The 19,317-nt window shown below is 46.9% G+C and overlaps 1 protein-coding gene across 2 annotated transcripts in view; it reads left to right on the top strand.

Annotated features, from left to right (window-relative positions):
- Nucleotides 1-19,317, top strand: part of Hk1 (hexokinase 1) — a 68,150-nt gene that overhangs the window by 37,091 nt on the left and 11,742 nt on the right. Inside the window, exons 5-12 of one of the 2 annotated variants that reach the window (XM_008827807.3) lie at nt 4,086-4,181; nt 4,684-4,783; nt 4,890-5,073; nt 8,543-8,698; nt 11,579-11,812; nt 14,722-15,026; nt 16,401-16,549; nt 16,638-16,757. In XM_008827807.3, coding sequence (XP_008826029.2) covers nt 4,086-4,181; nt 4,684-4,783; nt 4,890-5,073; nt 8,543-8,698; nt 11,579-11,812; nt 14,722-15,026; nt 16,401-16,549; nt 16,638-16,757 — 1,344 coding nt within the window. The remainder of the gene's footprint in view (nt 1-4,085; nt 4,182-4,683; nt 4,784-4,889; nt 5,074-8,542; nt 8,699-11,578; nt 11,813-14,721; nt 15,027-16,400; nt 16,550-16,637; nt 16,758-19,317) is intronic. The other variant, XM_008827808.3, reaches the window with a different exon arrangement.

Below are 19,317 nucleotides of genomic sequence, written 5' to 3'. Positions count from 1 at the left end.
CTTCTTCCTCCTCTTCCTCCCCCCTCCTTGTTTACCTCCTTCTTCTCCTCCTCTTCCTCCCCCTGCCCCAGCTTCTTCCTTTCTCCCTCTTTCAAGGCAAGGTCTCATGCATCCCAGACTGCCCTCTGTATAGTAGTCAAGGATAACCTTGAACTTCTGATCCTCCTGTCTTTACCTTCAGAATGCTGGGATTATAGGCCTGTGCCACTGCGCTTGGTTTGTACGGTGCTAGGGATTGAACCCAGAGCTTAGTCCATGCTAGGCAAGCATTCTACCAGCTGAGCTACATTTCCATCCTGTTTTTGTTTTTTTTTTCAGTTATTTTAGTTGCTGGTGTATTTTGAAGACCAATTATGGTACTTGTAGACACCAGGTAGAGGGTCTTATGAAGCTCAGGAAGTGAAGAGAAACAAATTAGGCCTTGGAGAGAAGTGGGAACATTTTAGAGTTGCAGTGTTTACCTGGAAGCCTCCTGGTGAATGTGAGTCTGGGCAGGGTCTCTTCCTCAAGTGCCAGGGCCATCTTCTGCACAGCCTCTGCTGGAGAGTGGCTCCAACCCCAAGAGAAGCCCTTGGTTCTCTTGTTGACCTCTTTCACCGACTTGGCACACTGTCTTATTTTGTCAATTGTTCATTCATGCATCTGTTTGGCAAGGATGTGCCCAGATCTACCATATGATAGCATTCTCTTTTTTTTCTGTCTTTTTGATACAGGGTCTCCCTGTAGCCACAGCTGGCCTGGAACTCACTATGGACACCAGGCTGGCCTCAGTCTCACAGAGATCCACCCACCTCTGCCTCCTGAGTGCTGAGATTAAAGGTGTGTACCACCTGATAACATTCAGAGATACAAAGAACATACACACACACACACACACACACACACTCACCTGTGAATATACTGTTAACTGACTGACGGTTAACATTGTTAAGGATGTGGCAGGCCCCAGGTTCTGTTTTAATATGCATTTCCCAATTAACACATTTAATCTGACACCTTTATGAGTTCAGTGCTTCTGATTCCCATTTACCAAGAGGGAAACAGAGGCAGGCTGCGGGCCAGGGAAGGGCAGTTACTGTGCTAATCACACTAGTCTACTTCATACCATGTTTGGGTACTGGGTGCCTGTGCACTTGCAGCACTCCCCCCTTTATTGATGGGGTCCGTGCCCCTATCTGCGGGCACTGCTTCCTGATTCTAGAGCCTGTATGTTTGTATGGTATGTGGAATCAGCAGAAGGAGTTGCAGAGCCCAGTAGGTCAAGCCCCTCATTTTAGGATGGAGAACAGAAGCCTCTATGAGGTGACAGATTATTCATCACAGATCCAGGAGCACAGTCCTGGGTCCCAGCTTGCGTTTCGTGTCCTCCCTTTGAATGCCTCTGAGTTATTCTCATCTTGTCTCCGTCTAGGATTTCTGGGGTCTCCTAGCATCTAGCAGGTATCTGACAGTTCTACACCTCCAAGGTGTTCAGATCAGTTGAGCCTCCAGAGTGCCTCTCCCAGCACTTTCTCAAAGCTTTTAATGAGCGTATGGTAGCATGGGAAAATTGTTCCAAGGCCCTGGGCAATGCCTGAACCTGTAGATAGTTCTAACTATGGATATGTATGGTTTGTTTGTTTTTTTCCTATACATACATGCCTAAGATAAAGTCTTGTGGTTTTTTAATTTTTATTTTATTTTATGTGTATGAATATGTTGACTGTGTATGTAAGTACACCCATGTACAATGCCTGTGGAGGTCAGAAGAGAGCATTGGATCCCCTTTAACTGAGTTACAGATGGTTGTTAGCCGCTTTGTGGGTGGTGTGAACCAAACTCGGGTCCTCAGCAAGAGCAGCCAGTGCTCTTAACTGCTGAGCTATCTCTTCAGACCCAAAGATTTATTTTAAATTAGGTACAGTAAGAGATTAATTACCATAACTAATACCAAAATGGAACAGTTCAAAGAATATACTATTGCCAGGGATGGTGGAGTAGGCCTTTAATGCCAGCACTTGGGAGTTAGAGGCAAGCAGATCTCTGTGAGAATGAGGCCAGGCTGATCTACATAGCAAGTTCCTGGCCAGCTATGACTAAAGGGAGACCCTGTCTCCAAAAAAAAAAAAAAAAGTCAAACAATATACTATAATAAAAATGGTATGACTGTACTTTCCAAATACCAATTGCTGGGCTGCAGGTGTTGCTGTTTCATGCTAGCATGCATAAAAACCCAGCACCACATAAACAAGGTGTAATGTATGTGTCTGTAATCCCAGCACTTGAGAGACAGAGGCAGGAGGATCAAGACTCAAGGTTATCCTGGGCTACACAGCAAGTTCAAAACCAAAGTGGGATACGTGAGACCCTGTCTCCTAAGTCAAATTGCTTTGTGATACTTGGCAGTTGATCTAATAACCAAGATGTCTACTGAGTGACCAATGTGATAACTAAGTGTTTAATAGGCTCTGGGCCAGGTCTTGAGAGAGAAGGGCCAGGGGATATGGCAGAAGGCAGTCTTCCAGGGAGGAAAGTGTGGAAGAAGCAGGAGGGAATATCCTGGGCACAAGAATCTGCAAGATGAAGCAGATGTGTCTGGAGGGGGGATGGGGGCAGAGGAGCCAAAGATGGGGCTTGCCTTCTGGCCCTGACTTCCATCTTTGGAGGGGTCCAAGACCGAGACCTCCATGATTGTCCAAATCTAGACCAGCTCTGTTATTCTAGATGTATAATGTATATGTCTAGGAGGCAGCAGCCCACCAGGAAGTGGGCAGAGCTTGGAGAAAGGGCCTGGTCTCCAGACGTCCATGTTCTTCCTGCAACCCCTGTGTTTCTTTCGGTGGAGGCCAAGGGGGAGAACGCAGAGTCCATGGCCATTTGCAATGCTGGGCTTGGTTGTAGTTGGTCCTGAGTGAAGAATCAGAAACTCACTGAAGAGCTTGCACCCCCATGCAGCCTGCACTCTGCGGGGCTCTCAGAGTGAGGGTGCATGAGAGCAGGGGCCTCATCTCCGTCATCATCCTGTCCTCATGCTTCTATAGCAGCTTTCCCCAGTCACAGAAAAGCAGCCAAGTAGAACAGTTTTTTTAGTGTCTTTGATTTTTAAAAAAGCAATGTGTAAAACTATTGAAATAATACACAACATAATACAAAAGGTGAAATTCCTAGTCCTGCGTGTCCCCAGGTGACTGGTCCTTGGATGTCCCCTACTTAATGTTTCTGCATTAAGATGCCAACAGAAATGGACTTGTACTATACAATTACTAGGCACACCACTTACAAATGCAGTTTGTTTGTTTGTTTGTTGTTTGTTTGTTTGTTTTTATGAGACAGGGTCTTACTATGAAGCCCTGGCTTATCTGGAACTCACTATGTAGGCCAAGCTGGCCTCAAACTCACGAGGTCTGCCTGCTTCTCCCTCCCAAGTACTGGGATTACAAATGGGATTTTAAGTTCCCCCAAAGCACAGATCATGTTAGTCAACATTATCCCTTTGAGACTTCAGCTCTGGCTTGAGCTCTGCCACCAAGAGTTCTCTTAATATTTTGTTTTTCTTTCCACTTAGTTGTGACTTGCTTACCTGGGGGCTGTGGGTGTGGAGGCCTGGCTGGGAAGTTGAGGAGGTGGCCAGTCAGCTCCAGCTTGTTTCTTTTACTCTTTTTTTGATGAATTTTTTATTATACTTTGTTGCGGGGGCCATGTGTACAAGTGCCCACAGAGGCCAGAAGAGGGTGTTAGAACTAGAACTGGAGTTATAAGCAATTGTGTGCTGCCATGTGGAAGCTAGGAACCAAACTTGGTACTCTACCAGAGCAGCAAATGCTCTTAACTGCTGAACTGTCTTTCCAATCCCATTGCTTTCTTTTTGAATGGGATCTGACGCCATCTGGGTTTGTGTGTTGCGTGGCACTCCTGGACTGGTTGGCCTTTTGGTGAATTCGACAAGCCAGAGATTACAACCCTGTTTGTTTTTCCTCCCTAGGTTTCTCCCAAAGAAATCTATTGGGTGGATAGACAAGTAATGGGCAGATCTGGCTCCATCTCTGTGCTGGAGCAGCCCCCAGCCTTGGGAGGCCCTCATTCTCCTTGTCCCCTCTTCTCTGCAGGCTGTTCTGATCACATGGACAAAGCGGTTCAAAGCCAGCGGTGTGGAAGGGGCCGATGTGGTCAAGCTCCTGAATAAATCCATCAAGAAGCGAGGGGTAATTGCTCTTGTGTTGTGCAGGATGGAAAAAACACTTACTCTGGGGGACAGTAGTGCTGTGGTCTGAATTCCCTTATAGGGGAGAGGCAAGGGCCCCAGCCGGGGGAGTGGTTCAGCTGTGAGCTCTCAGAAGTGCAGCTTAAAGGCACCTAGCCTGTGGAGAGCTTGGCAGAAGTGCTGGCTACTGGTCACAGTGCAGGGTTAGAGCACACACAGAGGAGCTGCTTTCCCATGTGCATGTGCATGGGAGTCTCCAGATCTGCAGAAGAATAAAATCCACTCCCCAAAGAATCCTAAGCTGGATAATTAAGGGGACTGTGTAGTTTCCATAATGTAATCACTGCTCTCTAATCCAATTACTTTAAGTCCTGGCAGTGATGAAGCCAGCACCACCACCAGTGCAGTGGCATTGTGAGAGTGGAGCGTCCCTGCCAGTTGTCTCTAAAATTGAGCTCCCTATAGGAGCAGACGGTGACACCTTCTTTCTTCTTGGGCCCCAGGACTATGATGCCAACATTGTAGCTGTGGTAAATGATACAGTGGGGACCATGATGACTTGTGGTTATGATGACCAGCAGTGTGAAGTGGGCCTGATCATTGGTAAGGTGCCCCCCCGCCCCAAGCCCTGCACCTCACTCAGCCCATGTTCCCATCAGGCACCCTCCTCCTCTTGTGTAGTGCCAGCTTCCTTCCTTGTTTATCCCAGGCACTGGCACCAACGCTTGCTATATGGAGGAACTGAGACATATTGACCTGGTGGAAGGTGATGAGGGGAGGATGTGCATCAACACAGAATGGGGGGCCTTCGGGGATGACGGTTCCCTGGAAGACATCCGCACTGAGTTTGACAGAGAGTTAGACCGGGGATCCCTCAACCCTGGAAAACAGCTGTGAGTAGACTTTGTGTATAGCTGACTTGGGGGACACATAGAAAAAGATTAGGGGTGGGAGAGGAAAGGTAGTAAGCCCAGTGATCACAAATGCCATAACCCATCAGATCTTTTTTTGCCACACTGAGGATGGACCCCAGGGCCATGTCAGACCAGTACTCTACCACTCTAGCCGCACCCCAGCTCTTATTTATTTATTTACTTATTTTTATTTTATGTGTATGAATGTTTTGTCTGCATGTATACAAGTGCATCTTTGGGTCCAAAACCTGCAGAATCCAGAAGATGGCGTTGGAATTAAGGATAGCTGTTAGCCACCATGTGACTGCTGAGAACTGAACTCTGGTCCTCCCTCAAAATGCAGCCAGTGCTCTTAACTGCTGAGCCATCTCCAGCACCACCTCCCCGCTTAGCTTTTTAAAACTGTTATTTTGAAACAAAGTTGCCTGGGTTGGCCTTAACTTGCAGTCCTCCAACAAGATTGACAGCCTGTACCGCCAGCCCCTGTTCCACTTCAGATCTGCATGACTGGTCTGTTGTTTCTTGCTTGGAAGATGCACAGCTGTGAAGTCTAGGACTTCAAAAGCAATTTTAAAATAGTTGTCGGACTGGCAAGATGGCTCCGTGAGTAGACACTATGCAAGCCTGATGACCTGAGCTTGATCCCTGGAACCCACATAAAGGTGCATAACCCAAGTTTGATACCCAGAACCCACATAAAGGTGGAGGGAGAGAACTGATTTTACAAAGCTGTCTTCTGACTTCCACACGTGCACTATGGCATGTGTGCTCACATACATATGTACATCATGTACGCACATAGTAATAATAATATTCTCTCTGTTTAATCACCTTATGATTTTGGCTAGGGATGTAGATCAGTTGTAGAATACTTGTCTAGCATTTATGAGACCTGGATTCCTTCCCCAGCACTGTATGAACTGGGTGGAATGGTACATGCCTATAATCCCCACATCTGGATGAGGTAGAGGAAGATCAGAAGTTCAAGGTCATCCTACATTACATAGCAACTTCAAGGCTAGCTTAGACTGTGTGAGACCCTATCTCAAATAATTCCAGCCCCAGCTCTATAGGGCCGTTCCTGCAGAAGCCTGAGCAGCCAGGCCACAGAGGGTGCTCTCCTGCCAGGGAGCTTCCACTCCCTACACTGTCTCTTGAGGCTGTGTGGGCCTGCCTGAGCCTGTTCAGGAACAATGGGATCTCTGTTTCTAAGGAGGTTCTGCACTGTACTGACAGGCCAGGGCTGGGCAATCAGGACACAGCAGCATCTTTGACTGCTGGGTGGCTCTGACACAGATTGTTTCGCTGAGTTGTTGCCAACTCTGGGGGTGCCAGCCAACCACCCTCTAAAGGAGACCTCCAATGTGGGCCTGCCTCTGGTCTGCCCTGCTCACAGCTTCCTCCTGATCCCTGGTCAGCCGTACTTGGGTCTAAATCTGGCTCAGATACAACATTGAGCCCCAGGAACCTTTCAACTGGGTCTTCCTGTTCGAGTTAATTTCCATCTTAGGCTCCATGAAGCCACGTCTCCCCTGCAACACTTGGGCCCAAAGTGGCTGCAGCAGTTACTGAGCCACATCTCACACCACACTCTTGTGGGGAGGGAATTGTTTAAGAAAACCAGTTCATTCTGGGATTGGCCCATTCTTGAATGTGGCCAGGGCAGGGGGATGAGCTGATTGGCTATCCTTGTATGTTAGGGTCTGGGGAGGAATGCATCCTGAAAAAGCAGCTTCTTGGTCCTTTTGGTTGGCAGAGGATAAAATGAGGGGTTGGCTATAGCTCTGTTGGTAGAGCTTATCATGCACAAAGCCCTGGGTTTGGTCCCCAGTATTGCATAAACCGAACCTGGTAGCACACACCTGTAATCCCAGCCCTCAGGCGGTAGAGGTAGGAGGATTGGAAATTCAAGGTTATCCTTGACCTTATAGTGAGTTCATGGGCAGCCTAGCTTATATAAGACTGTCTCAAAAAAAGGGGGGAAAAAAAGCCCAAAACAAACACTTGAGTTGATCCTATTAGCTCTGAACTGTTTACCAGCTCCAGGCCTCAGTTCCTGCACCCAAGTGAAGAGTTAGGGCTCCAGGGCTGCAGGAACTGAGTTCAGAACCCAGGTCTTTTCTTTCATGAGCAGAAATGACTTCTGAGCTTCAACTTTCATGGTAGAACAATCTCTGCCCCTTTGTTATTGGGAAGCTTCCAGGCAGCTGTGAACTGAGGTTCTCAGCACAGTCTCTGACACCTGTCATCTCCGTCTTCATCACCAATGTCTTACCATTGTCAAGCACCACGGCTGAGATCAGCAGATGCACAGGGGCTGGAGAGATGACTCAGCAGTTGAGAGAGAGAGAGAGAGAGAGAGAGAGAGAGAGAGAGAGAGAGAGAGAGAGAGTGTGTGTGTGTGTGCGCGCGCGCGCGCTCTTGCAGAGGATCTGAGTTCAGTTCCTAACACTCATGTTGGGTACCCTACAACCACTTAGAACTCCAGCTTAAGGAGATCCAGCGCCCTCTTCTGGCCTCTAGGCCAGCTGTGGCCAGAAGGAAACTCTGTTGCAAAAAAAAAAAACAAAACCATATATATATTTTTAAAAGAGTATCTTTTTAAAAATGTGCAAGCAACAACAAAAAAAATAATAAAGGACATGAAATCAAGGGGGTGGGTAGCAGGATGGAGGTGGAGATGGGGGAGGGGTATGAATATGATCGAAATAACATTTGTATAGAATTCTCAAAGAATCAATAAAAAATGCTGTTTAAATTTTTTTTTAAAAAATATTTTTGAGACAGGGTCTCTCTGTAGCTCCAGCTGGACTGGAACTTGCTATGTAGACCAGGTTAGCCTTGAACTCACAGAGCTCTACCTGCCTGCCTCTGCCTCCTGAGTGCTGGGAATAAAGGCTTGCGCCTCCATACCCAGCCTTACTTAAACAAATTTTTAAATGAGCAAACAGCCTCCTCCCCTGTGGAGAACAGCTACTTTTCCCACCCCCTCAAGAAGACATTTCCCTCCCTCTGAGCTGGGCTATGGGGAGGGCACTTCCTGGCTACTTTATCTCTGGAGGGCTTGATGATTGAGTGATGGGGTGGTGATGACCCTGTGAAGAGTAAGAGATGACGATGATGTTTTCATTTGTGTGGGGACCTTCTTACCTGTCAACCCCAATCTCAATCCTAATATTCCTGCACCTTGGGGCAGTCTTCCCTGCCTGCTCCTGCCCCAACGTGTCCTCTTGGGCACAGCTGTGGGGTCTGCGTGACCACCCTGTGTGGAATTGGCATCCTTGTCCCCCCCTTATGAATCACACAAGAATATTATCCTGTCTATCAAGGAGACTAGGAGCTTGTGAGGGAGGAAGTGGGGCCACCTCTGCTTTTATATCTGTCCCCTCCCTGTGTGCTGTTCCAGCATTGGGACAGAGGGAGGTACCTGTGGACTTTGCTTCTTCAGGTTCGAGAAGATGGTCAGTGGCTTGTACATAGGGGAGCTGGTCCGCTTGATCCTGGTCAAGATGGCCAAAGAAGGTCTCTTATTTGAAGGGCGCATCACCCCAGAGCTGCTCACCAGAGGGAAGTTCAATACCAGCGATGTGTCAGCCATTGAACAGTAGGTACCATCTGGAGACTTAGGGTGGAGGGAGACAGGGCCTTGTTACCTGTTGAGGCCAACTAAAGAGAAGATGGGCCAGGTTGTCTGGGCCCATCTCCCCTCACCTTTTGTAACTTTTCCCAGTTAGTCTTCCTGTAGGATCTCTGTGGCTAGTCATTAAGAACAACCTAGTTAGTTAGCACAAATGATTCATGGGTGATTTTCTTGTTTAGTTAGCAGAACAACCCCTTCCCTCTCCTTTCTCCACACACATATACATGTCTGCACACACGTACTCAGGGTGAGATTTGGGTTAAGGAAGCCGATGAATCTAGTGTTACATGAGGGACTGACCAAGCCTGGGCCTGGCATCTTGAAATTCCCTCTTGGAATATGACCTTTTTCAATCTATGTCCTAGGGAACCCTGGAAACACCCAGACAATACCTAATTGGTTCTGTGGGAAATAACTATACATTTATTTCATTTTAGAGGTTTACAATGTTCATTAGCATGCTGAAGAAACCCTATTCACTTTAATCCTTCATTTCCAAAATTTCTTTTGAGCCCCAAACCTCTCACAGCCTCTACATGTTCTCAGAGAATGGCCTGTGGGCAGCCATGTTCCCCAAAACACACGTTGGAGAAACACTGATTAATAGATGAGGCCAGATAGTCCAGACAACAACCTGACCTCTGCCCTTTGGCACCCTTTAAGGTACCCAGAATTCACTGTCTTGATTGATAGTCACTCTGAGAGGGACACAGTGTGGTGCAGTCTATAGGGCCTCCAAGTCTGAAGGACTCCTGTGCTGTGACTGGCTTCTGTGTGCCACCAGTTCTGTTCCTGATTCAGGAAGAGTCATGTAACCACATGTAATCACCAGCAAAGAGCTGGGCGTGCCATCCATTCCCACATGAGCCACCTCCACTGCCCCCTCTGTAGTCCTGGATATTCACATGCCATCAGTGGCTGTATTACTGTGGCTCTGACGGGAAATGTTCATCACCTGTTTCTGTGGTTAGAGGAGGCTACTGGGAGGGTGAGAGTTTCCCTAGACTTATTCTCTGTCTAATCTATGTATCAGAGTCTGTCCTGGGATTCTTCTTCAGGAGTGATTATTACTGCAGAGCCACGGTGGGTAGAGCCCGACTCCTGAGTTTCTCTGTGTGTGTATGTGTTGTAGCTTAACTTCAGAGTCACTGGTGACGTCAGAAAATGCCTGCCTTCTTCATCCTGGCCAGGGGTGGGGGAGGGACGGAGGGAGAGAGGGAACGAGAGAGAAACTTGAACACTAGACATGGTGGGACAAGATCGTCCTTGATCATATAGTGAGTTTAAGGCTAGTCAGAATTCCACAAGACTCAAACAGAACAAAAAGAATCATAAACTACTTTGACTAGCTGCAGAAATTGTGTATTATAAGCCTGTCTCTAAAAAACACCCTACAAGGGTAGGTGTGAGAAACACTCCTGGAGACTTAGGCAAGTGTTTCCAAAAGGAAAGGAAAAAAGAAGACAAGAGAAGCTTATGAATCAAAGTAGGGAGCTGGAGAGATGGCCCAGTGTTTAAGAATGCTTGCTGTTCTTCCAGAGGACCTGGGTTCGATTCCCAGCACCCAAATGGTAGCTAACAGCCATCCATAACTCCAGTTCCAGGGGATCCAACGCCCTCTTCTGACCTCTGTGGACATCGCCCGACATGGGGATGCACTTCCATACATGCAGGCAATACACTCACACATAAAATTAAAAAAAAAAAAATTTTAAGGAAAAGAATCAAAGTAGAAAAAATAAAGCTGTCTTGATTATAGGTGGTGAATGTCTATATGAGACTCCCCCCAACACCTACAGATGACTGAATAAACAAATAGACATTAGACAAATATCTGGAGATGAGTCTATGGCTGGCCACACTACCCTCAAACCACCCAATCTCTTATGATCTTGGAAGGTAAGCTTAGGCTGGTTGGTACTTGGATGGGAGAGGTGTCTGCAGATATGAGAGAAAAGTGAATTGTATTTTTGTCTCTTCCTGATTCATTCATGTATATACATATATATATACATAAATTCTTGAAATTCTCATTTTATTTTTTTAATATTTTATTTATTATTTTTATTTGTATGAGTGTATTGCCTGCATGTAGGTAGGTGCACCCATTGTATGTAAGTGAACCCAGGTTGTATAGTGCCTTGGAGGACCAAGGTGGGAATCAGATCCCTTTGAACTGGAGTTACAGAGAGTTGTTAGCTGCCATGTGGATGCTGGGATTTGAACCCGGGTCTTCTGCAAGAACAACCAGTGTTCTTAACCGCTGAGCCATCTCTCCAGCCCCGAAATTTTCATTTTTAGAGTAGGTTCAGATTTATAGAAAATCCCAGTGGTTTTGTAGACAGTTCTAGCATGTTCCTTGCCAGTTCCTCCATGGTTGACTGTGCAATCCGGGGGGTGGTAATTTTTAAAACTTGTGTACAGTAGCATCAGAACTATAAATTACCTATGAATCCACACAGAATACACAAAACATGTATGCAGGAAATTGGAATTTTACCAAAAAAATCAGAAAGGATGTATAAGCAACTCATATACCCCAGGAGCAGGAGGTCCCCCTTCACCATGAGGCTGAGTCCAGCTACCTCTCTGTCTCTCATGGGCCATGTGGACTCGCCTCTCTTAATGCCTGGCACGATGTAACCTAGCTTAGTTTCCTGCTACTGGCCAGACATTTCTTATGCAAGCTTGAGGCTCTTTTCAGGCATTTGATGGTCTCACTGCCATGCTAGCCACACTTGGTGAGCCTTGAGTTCTACTTTCCCTAACTTTGCCTTCCAGCTCTAGTGCTCCCCTCTGCCTGACATGATACTGACTCATAAATTTTGGCCTCTCACCTCACAGGAATAAGGAAGGCATCCAAAATGCCAGAGAAATCTTGACCCGCCTGGGAGTGGAGCCCTCTGATGATGACTGTGTTTCGGTCCAGCACGTGTGCACCATTGTCTCCTTTCGCTCAGCCAACCTGGTGGCTGCCACGCTGGGTGCCATCTTGAACCGCCTGCGTGACAACAAAGGTACCCCCAGGCTGCGGACCACGGTTGGTGTGGACGGCTCTCTCTACAAGACACACCCCCAGTGAGTGGATTTGCTGTATTTGGCTATTAGTACCCCATCTGCGGCCAGGTCCTTTCTCCAGAATCCAGACTCTACACCCAGGGTATAATTTGGGGGGACAAGACCATGCCCGGTTCTGGACAGAAAGGTTAGAGTTGCTCATTCGGAAAGTCTCAACCTCAGTGCATTCTCTGTGAATTGCGTCTGCACCGCTCTTTCCTTTCACAAGTTGGATAGAGGTCTCTCCAGAGCTGACAGGAATGTGAGGTGTGGTGTCTCTGCAGCCTGTCTGCATTTCATCAGAAGAGACTCCGTCCCTTATAACTAGAGCTTGGCTCGTAGGTGCAGGGTCCATATTCTTTTTTTTTTTTTTTTTTTTTTTTCTGTTTTGAGACAGGGACTCATATAACCCATGTTGGCCTTGAACTCAATATATAGCAGAGGCTGGCCTTGAACTCCTGAATCTCCTACCTATGCCTCTAAAGTGCTGGAATTAGGGGAGTGTGCCACCATGCCTAGTGGCATCCATGTATTCTTATCTCAGAACCTCCTGTTACCAAACCCTCACACATTGCTGTTCTAAGTGGGCAACAAACATGTTGGCTCTTGGCTTCTGAGAGCCAGTGATAAGGAGCTTGTAAGTAATCTCTGCCGACCAGGAGAGACTCTGCTACTCAGCTGCTTTCTTGTGTGCTGAGTGCCTTGGCTAGTCCTAGTGCTGGCCCATCTTAGCTTCAAAGGCCTCTTTGGCCAGTGAAAACATGGCTAGCAAATTACAAGTCTTTATCTGATCCATTTTAGCAATATCTGCCTGTGGCATGATTCTTGTGTGATTCTTACATCAGGAAGTGCCCCTACAGGTCCTGTGCCTTTGCCCCAGCACTGAGGATGCTTGCACAAAAGCTGATTTAAGTTGAAATAGTTCTGGGTTGCTGAGGACCTAGGGCTTAAGCTAGTTAGGTGGTGATGTCTGCTGAGATCATAATTTTGTTACTTTAAAATAAGCCTGATGTGGTGGCGCACACCTTTAATTCCAGCACCCGGGAGGCAAAGGCAGGCGGATCTCTGTGAGTTCATGGCCAGCCTGGTCTACATACATAGTGAGTTCCAGGCCAGCTAGGGCTATAGGGAGACCCTGTCTCAAAAAGATTTAAAAAAATTTTTTTTAAATATTTAAAAATGAAAACTAGCTTCTTTTATTTTTTTTTGTTGTGCCACTTAAGAAGTAGAATCTCACTATGGTACCCATTCTGGTCCTGAATTTCTGGGCTCAAACAATCATTGTGCCCCAGCCTCTGGAGTAGCTGAGACCATGGGTATGTGCAAATGCATGCAGCTTTTTCTGTGGAATTTCTTGGCTAATTTTTGGACAAGATAGCTTAAGGATTTGCATTGTCACATTAAGACTTTCTTAGAGCTGGGCTTGGTGGCACATGCCTTTAATCCCAGTACGTCGGAGGCAGAGGCAAGTGGAGTTCTGTGAGATCAAGTCCAACCTGGTCTACATAGTAAGTTCCAGGCCAGCCAAGGCTATATAGTGAAACCTTGTCTCAAAAAATAAACCCACAAAACTTCTTTAGGCTGTAAAATACACATTATAAAAGCTATATCACCTTAACCCTTTTTCAGTGATGTTGATTGAATTCATATTGTATAGCTAGCCATATTCAGAACTCTTTCTATTTGCAACTTCACATTTGAAAGAGTAACTTTGGGGCCCAGGGAGGTGGCTCAGCCAGTAAGTTGCATGTTGCATAGGTGTGAGTTTGAGTCCTCAGAACCATGTAAAGAGCTAGGTACAGGAGTGTGCACCTATAAATCCAGAGCCAGGGAGGATGGAGACAGGAGGACATCTGAGACCATCTGGCCAGTCCGTCTAGCCAATTGATGAGGCCTAGTTTCAGTGAGAGACCCTGTCTCAAAAAGTAAGGTGGAGAGCAGTTGAGGAAAACACCTGATAGTAACCTGTGGCTTCCACACATGTGCATATATGGGCTCTTGCATACCTGCACATATGTGTGCACATACACATTCACAAAAAATAACTTTGAGTAGGTAGTTCTTATTTCAGAGTTGATAGAAACTTGAGACAGTTTGAAAAGTAACAGAGAGAATAGAAGTCATTCTCAGTCCCTCTCCTTGGAGTCAACTACTGCTAATATTTTGGGAGAAGCACTTTTCCTGTTTTGGCAGAGGCCTTCCATACAGCAGACTGTCACAGTTCTGTGCCTCACACAGTCTGGTCGGCTTTTCTTCTGGGGAGGTGGGGAAGAGCCAAGTGAAAATAAAACCTAGGAAGGATTATTGAGCATTTCCCCAGCACTAGTTCCTGATGTAAACATGTTAATAAACCCATCCCACTCCCAGAACTCCATCTTTGGCCAGCCACAGATCCCCATTAACTCCAAAGTTAAGTCCTGGCTCAAGGTCACTTGATGTGAACGTGGTGGACTCTCATTTTTGGGTCTAACTGTGAAGCACTTGCCTTTGACCCCTATGGCCACTTTGACCTAGTGGTGGACAAAATTCTTTTCTTTTTTCTTTTTTGTTTGTTTGGTTAGTTGGTTGGTTTTTTGCAGCAAAATCTTGCTAGGTAGCCCTAGCTGGCCTAGAACTCACTATGTAGCCCAGGTTGGCCTCAAGCTTCCAACAATCCTTGTGTTTCACACAGGATTGTTTTGGTCCTTGAATTTTTTGTATGTGATATTCCTAAAATCACAAGATGATCCTTTTTCCAAGTAGTTTTGGAATTTCCTTTATGCTTTTCCTGTCTGTGCTTGCCGCCCTTTCTGCAGTGGGTGCGTGACACTTGTATGATGAGAAAGCAAGAATAGAGAATGAGATTAAAACATGGTGACCAGAAGGGTTACCAGAGATCCCCGATGGGGGCTCAGCGGCTGCAGCACACCCACACCCACCCTCTTCTCCAGGTATTCCCGACGTTTCCATAAGACCCTGAGGCGCCTGGTGCCCGACTGCGACGTGCGCTTCCTCCTCTCGGAGAGTGGCAGTGGCAAGGGTGCTGCCATGGTGACTGCAGTGGCCTACCGCCTGGCCGAGCAGCACCGGCAGATCGAGGAGACCCTGGCCCGCTTCCGCCTCACCAAGCAGACACTGCTGGAGGTGAAGAAGAGGATGCGTGTTGAGATGGATTTGGGGCTGAGTAAGCAGACCCATGACAAAGCTACAGTCAAGATGCTGCCTTCTTTTGTCCGGAGCATTCCAGATGGGACTGGTGAGGGCCTGTTGGGGCTGTTGTGCCCCTGTTCCAGAAACAAGGGGCCTGGGGGAGGGGTGTTGGATTCTTAAGATGATGCCTTTACACTGGCCCTGCAGGATTTGACAAGAGCATCCAGAACACTCTCCCCGATTTCCATTGTCCGGCTGGCTTGACATTTGTGTGGCTCAGGGCAGTTTAGTACCTCTAATGGGACCTCCCAGGCTAGTGCTATTTGTAAAGCAATGTTAGAATTAGAAAGTAGGAAACCACACACCTATAATCTCAACATTCAGGAGGTAGAGACAGAAGGATCAGGAGTTCAAGGCCAGCACCAGCTACATAGTGAGTTTGAGGCCAGCCTGGGCTACATAAGATCCTGTCTTTAAAAAGCTAGACCAGCAGTAGAATTAACACAGTGCTCTGTTTTTAGGTTCTAGCCGAGTATGTTGGAGGGAGACAGGTGGGGGCTTTTCATACTTGAGCAGGTTGTACAACAGCATTCTATCCCTCATGGAAGTGGGTTCTATGAGGAGGCCTAAAGGGGATGCTGAAGAGTTTTTTGGGTGGATCCTCTGGAATATAAACACATCTTATGGATATGCTTATTTATTATTGTATTATAAACCACCTTCAAACTTAGTGGCATAAATCAACCACTGTTTACTCTTGCCCAGGAGTCTGTGGGTCAGCTGGACAGCTCTGCTCATTCAGGCCAGCCTCTGCTGATCTCTGCTGGACCTGTTCCTGATCCCTAGTCGGCTGGGGGTCAGCTGGGAGGCTGACCTCAGTCTGTCCTGGTGCTCAAGATACAGGGGTACCTGGTCATGTGTCTTTTCCATTAATGAGCCACTGGGCTTGAGTTATTTCGTGGTAGCAGCTGATCTACCAGGGACAAGGGAGATCTCTGGAGGCCGAGGCTTCGCTTTGCTCATGTCCGGACCTTTTGGCCCCAGAATCCAAAAGGAGAAGAAACAGATTCCATCTTTTGGTGGAAGGAACTGCACACCCACATTGTAAAGAAGAAAGGAAGGTTGTGGACATTTTAGATTCCCTAATTACGTTGACATAATTACGAATTTTTATAGAAGGTTCTCTAATATTAGGGCATTGCCCTTAGGCTTTTCAGTAACCCTGGTGAAGTTGGTTTAGTTGCTATGACAAGTGGTTCAGCCTGGAGACTCTTGCCCTTCTGATGTGGCCCTGTTTCCGAGTCAGTAACTCAGTATCTGGCTCTCCTTTGAGTCTGTGCTGTGTATCCCATGGGGGAATCATAGCATCCCCTTAATACAGATTAGGGGTGCTCCACTTGCAAGTTGGGAGTGTTGGGGCTACTGGGTGCCAAAATACATTTGACCATTTGTGGCATGCCCTGTGTTCTTCCTGTAACAGAGCACGGCGACTTTTTGGCCTTGGATCTTGGAGGAACAAACTTCCGAGTCCTGCTAGTGAAAATCCGAAGCGGGAAAAAGAGAACAGTGGAGATGCACAATAAGATCTATTCCATTCCCACGGAAATCATGCAGGGCACCGGAGAGGAGGTAAGGCAAGCCCATGCTTGCACACCTGTCACCTGTCACATGTGTGAAACCAAAGACAGCCTGCGTAACCCCTTCTTGTCTCCTAAAGCTGTTTGACCACATCGTCTCCTGCATCTCCGACTTCCTGGACTACATGGGGATCAAAGGCCCCCGGATGCCTCTGGGCTTCACCTTCTCTTTTCCCTGCAAACAGACAAGCCTGGATTGTGTGAGTCTCTGTCCTGTGGGCATCAGACCTCCAATAGTGTTGAATTCATGTGGCTAGGGTGGGCTGAAAGCTTTTCCTTCCTCGGTGCAATCCTTAGACGTCTATACTGTCTCACATGTCACAGTGGGTCAACCTATGCTTCATGTCGCCCCCTCCAGAACATCCTAAGACTACTCTGTCAATTTTGAAAGTGTTCACTCCTCTGAGAACCCTTTGGGGCCTCCAGGCACAGAGAATCTGACCTTTTTCTATCTTGTCCCCGTGTCCATGCCTTCATCACAGCACTGTACAGACTTTTCAGTAGTTCACTCCTTCCTTTTTCCTTCCTCCCTCCTTCACCTCCTTCCTTGCTCAGTACTCCCTTCTCTCTTCTCTCCCTTTTCTCCTCTTCTCTCTCTTTTTTTTTCCTGGTCTCCTTTATTCCAGGTTGGCCTTGAACTTACTGTGTAGCCACAGATGACCTTGATCTTCTGATCCTCCTGCCTCTACCTCCAGGTGTTGGGATTACAAGCGTGCACCACCAAACGTGGTTTATGTGGTACTGGGGATCAAACCTAAGGCTCTGTGCATGCCAGGCAAGCACTCTGCCAATTTGAGCCACAGCCCTAGCTCTTAGTAGCTTTCTTTTTGGCTGATTGCATTGTGAGGAGCTTTATGTGTAAGCCCGAGCACAACGCTGTATTAGAATAGACCTTCAGTTAATGCTCACTCAGTACATAGGATGGAAAGGGTCCAGGTCAAGGCTCGAGTGCCCCACTGAAGACTCAACTGTGGGCACCAATAGAGACTACAGTTTCTGTCCTTTGGGAGCCCTTGTGCCAGTTGCAGAGTCAGGCTCTTGTGCTAGAGCTCAGCCCCTGAGCAAGAAGGGCTGGGCTGGGCTGGGCACTGTGGGCCAAGGTGGCAGATTGTGTAGTGTCACCGAGGCAGGAACTAGCCTGTCTAGAAGAGAGGCAGGCAACTGCATGGCGCGGGTGAAGGCATGGCCAAGAAAGGTGCCCAAACCAGGGTTTAAGGCTGGATTGGCAGCACTGGGGAGCCTGGGAAGGTGATCTCATAGGGTCACATTGTTGACCTTTATACCCTTTCACATCTCAGCACTTGGATCTCTGTAAGCTTTTTGTTTTGTTTTGTTTTGTTTTGATACAGGGTCTTATGTGCCAAGGCTGGCCTCAAACTCCCTATGTAGCCAAGGATGACTCTGAACTTTTAATCTTCCTGCCTTCAGCCTCCCCATCCTAAGTGCTGGGATTATAGGTATGCACCACCATACCCAGTTTGTGCTGTGCTGGGGAACAAACCAGGGCTTTGTGCATGTTAGGCAAATACTCTACCAACTGAGCTTATCTCCAGCTAATCTCCAGTTCACTTTTTTTTTCATTTGTTTTAATATTTTATTTATTATTTTTTATTTTATGTATTTTATGTATTATTTTTATTTTATGTACGTGCACCTGTGTTGTGCAGTGCTCGCAGAGGTCAAAAGAGGGTATCAGATCCCTTGGAACTGGAGCTCTGGTTGGTTGTTAGCCACCATGTGGGTATGTGGGTGCTGGGAATTAAACCTGGTTCATCTGCAAGAGCAGTCCCTACTCTTAACTGCTGAGCTAGCTCTCCAGCCCCTAGTTCACTTTTGTTTATTTCAGTTTTTAAAGGTCTGTTTTTGGTTTTTTTTGTTTTTGTTTTTGTTTTTAAAGGTCTCATTATGTAGCTTAGACTAGTCTGGAACTCACTATGTGGACTAGACTGGTCTTAAACTCATGGATGATCCTCCTGCCTCAGCCTCCTAAGTGCTAAGATTCTGAAAGTGAGCTACATCTAGTGGGATGACTTTCTTTTAAAAAAAATATTATTTTTATTTTCTATGTATCAGTGTTTTGCCTACATGTGTATAAGTGCACTCATGTCGTGTAGTACCTGTAGAGGTCAGAAGAGGGGGTTGGATTACCCTGGAACTGGAGTTGTAGATGATTGTTAGCCTCCATGTGGGTGCTGGGAATTGAATCTGGGTCCTCTGTAAGAGCAACCAGTACTCTTAACTACGGAATCATCTCTCCAGCCCCTAGGATGACTTCCTTTTTTTTTTTTTTTTTTTGTTAGTTTAGTTTTTGAGACAGGGTCTCCCTGTAGCCCCAGCTGGCCTGGAACTCTCTATGTAGATCAGGCTGGCCTCAAACTTAGAGATCCACCTGCCTCTGCCTCCCAAGTACTGGGACTAAAGGCGTGTGTCACCACGCCCGGCTAGGATGACTTTCTTAGAGCAGGTTGCTTATTCACCTCCCATTCAGCATGGTGAGCACTTACCTGTGGCACTTTTTTCCCATCGGCATCTATAGCTGCAGTCCTCTGAAACCTGTGGTCTGCCTGAGATCGTAATAATGTTACAACTGTTTTGCATTTCTTCAGTTACATGGTCTGTAATCAATCTTATGTGCCTCAGTTTCTCCTTCCATGAAGTGGGGATTAAAAAGCAGACATCTGTGAGGATGGTGGGAGGGAATCTGTCTGTTGTGTTGAGCACAGTCCAAATCGATGTTGGCACATTGGTGAGGCTTGGGTT

This window comes from Nannospalax galili, unplaced genomic scaffold (assembly GCF_000622305.1).
Source record: "Nannospalax galili isolate Female #2095 unplaced genomic scaffold, S.galili_v1.0 scaffold853, whole genome shotgun sequence".
In the NCBI taxonomy this organism is placed as follows: domain Eukaryota; kingdom Metazoa; phylum Chordata; class Mammalia; order Rodentia; family Spalacidae; genus Nannospalax; species Nannospalax galili.
This window is presented reverse-complemented; position numbering and strand designations above follow the sequence as displayed.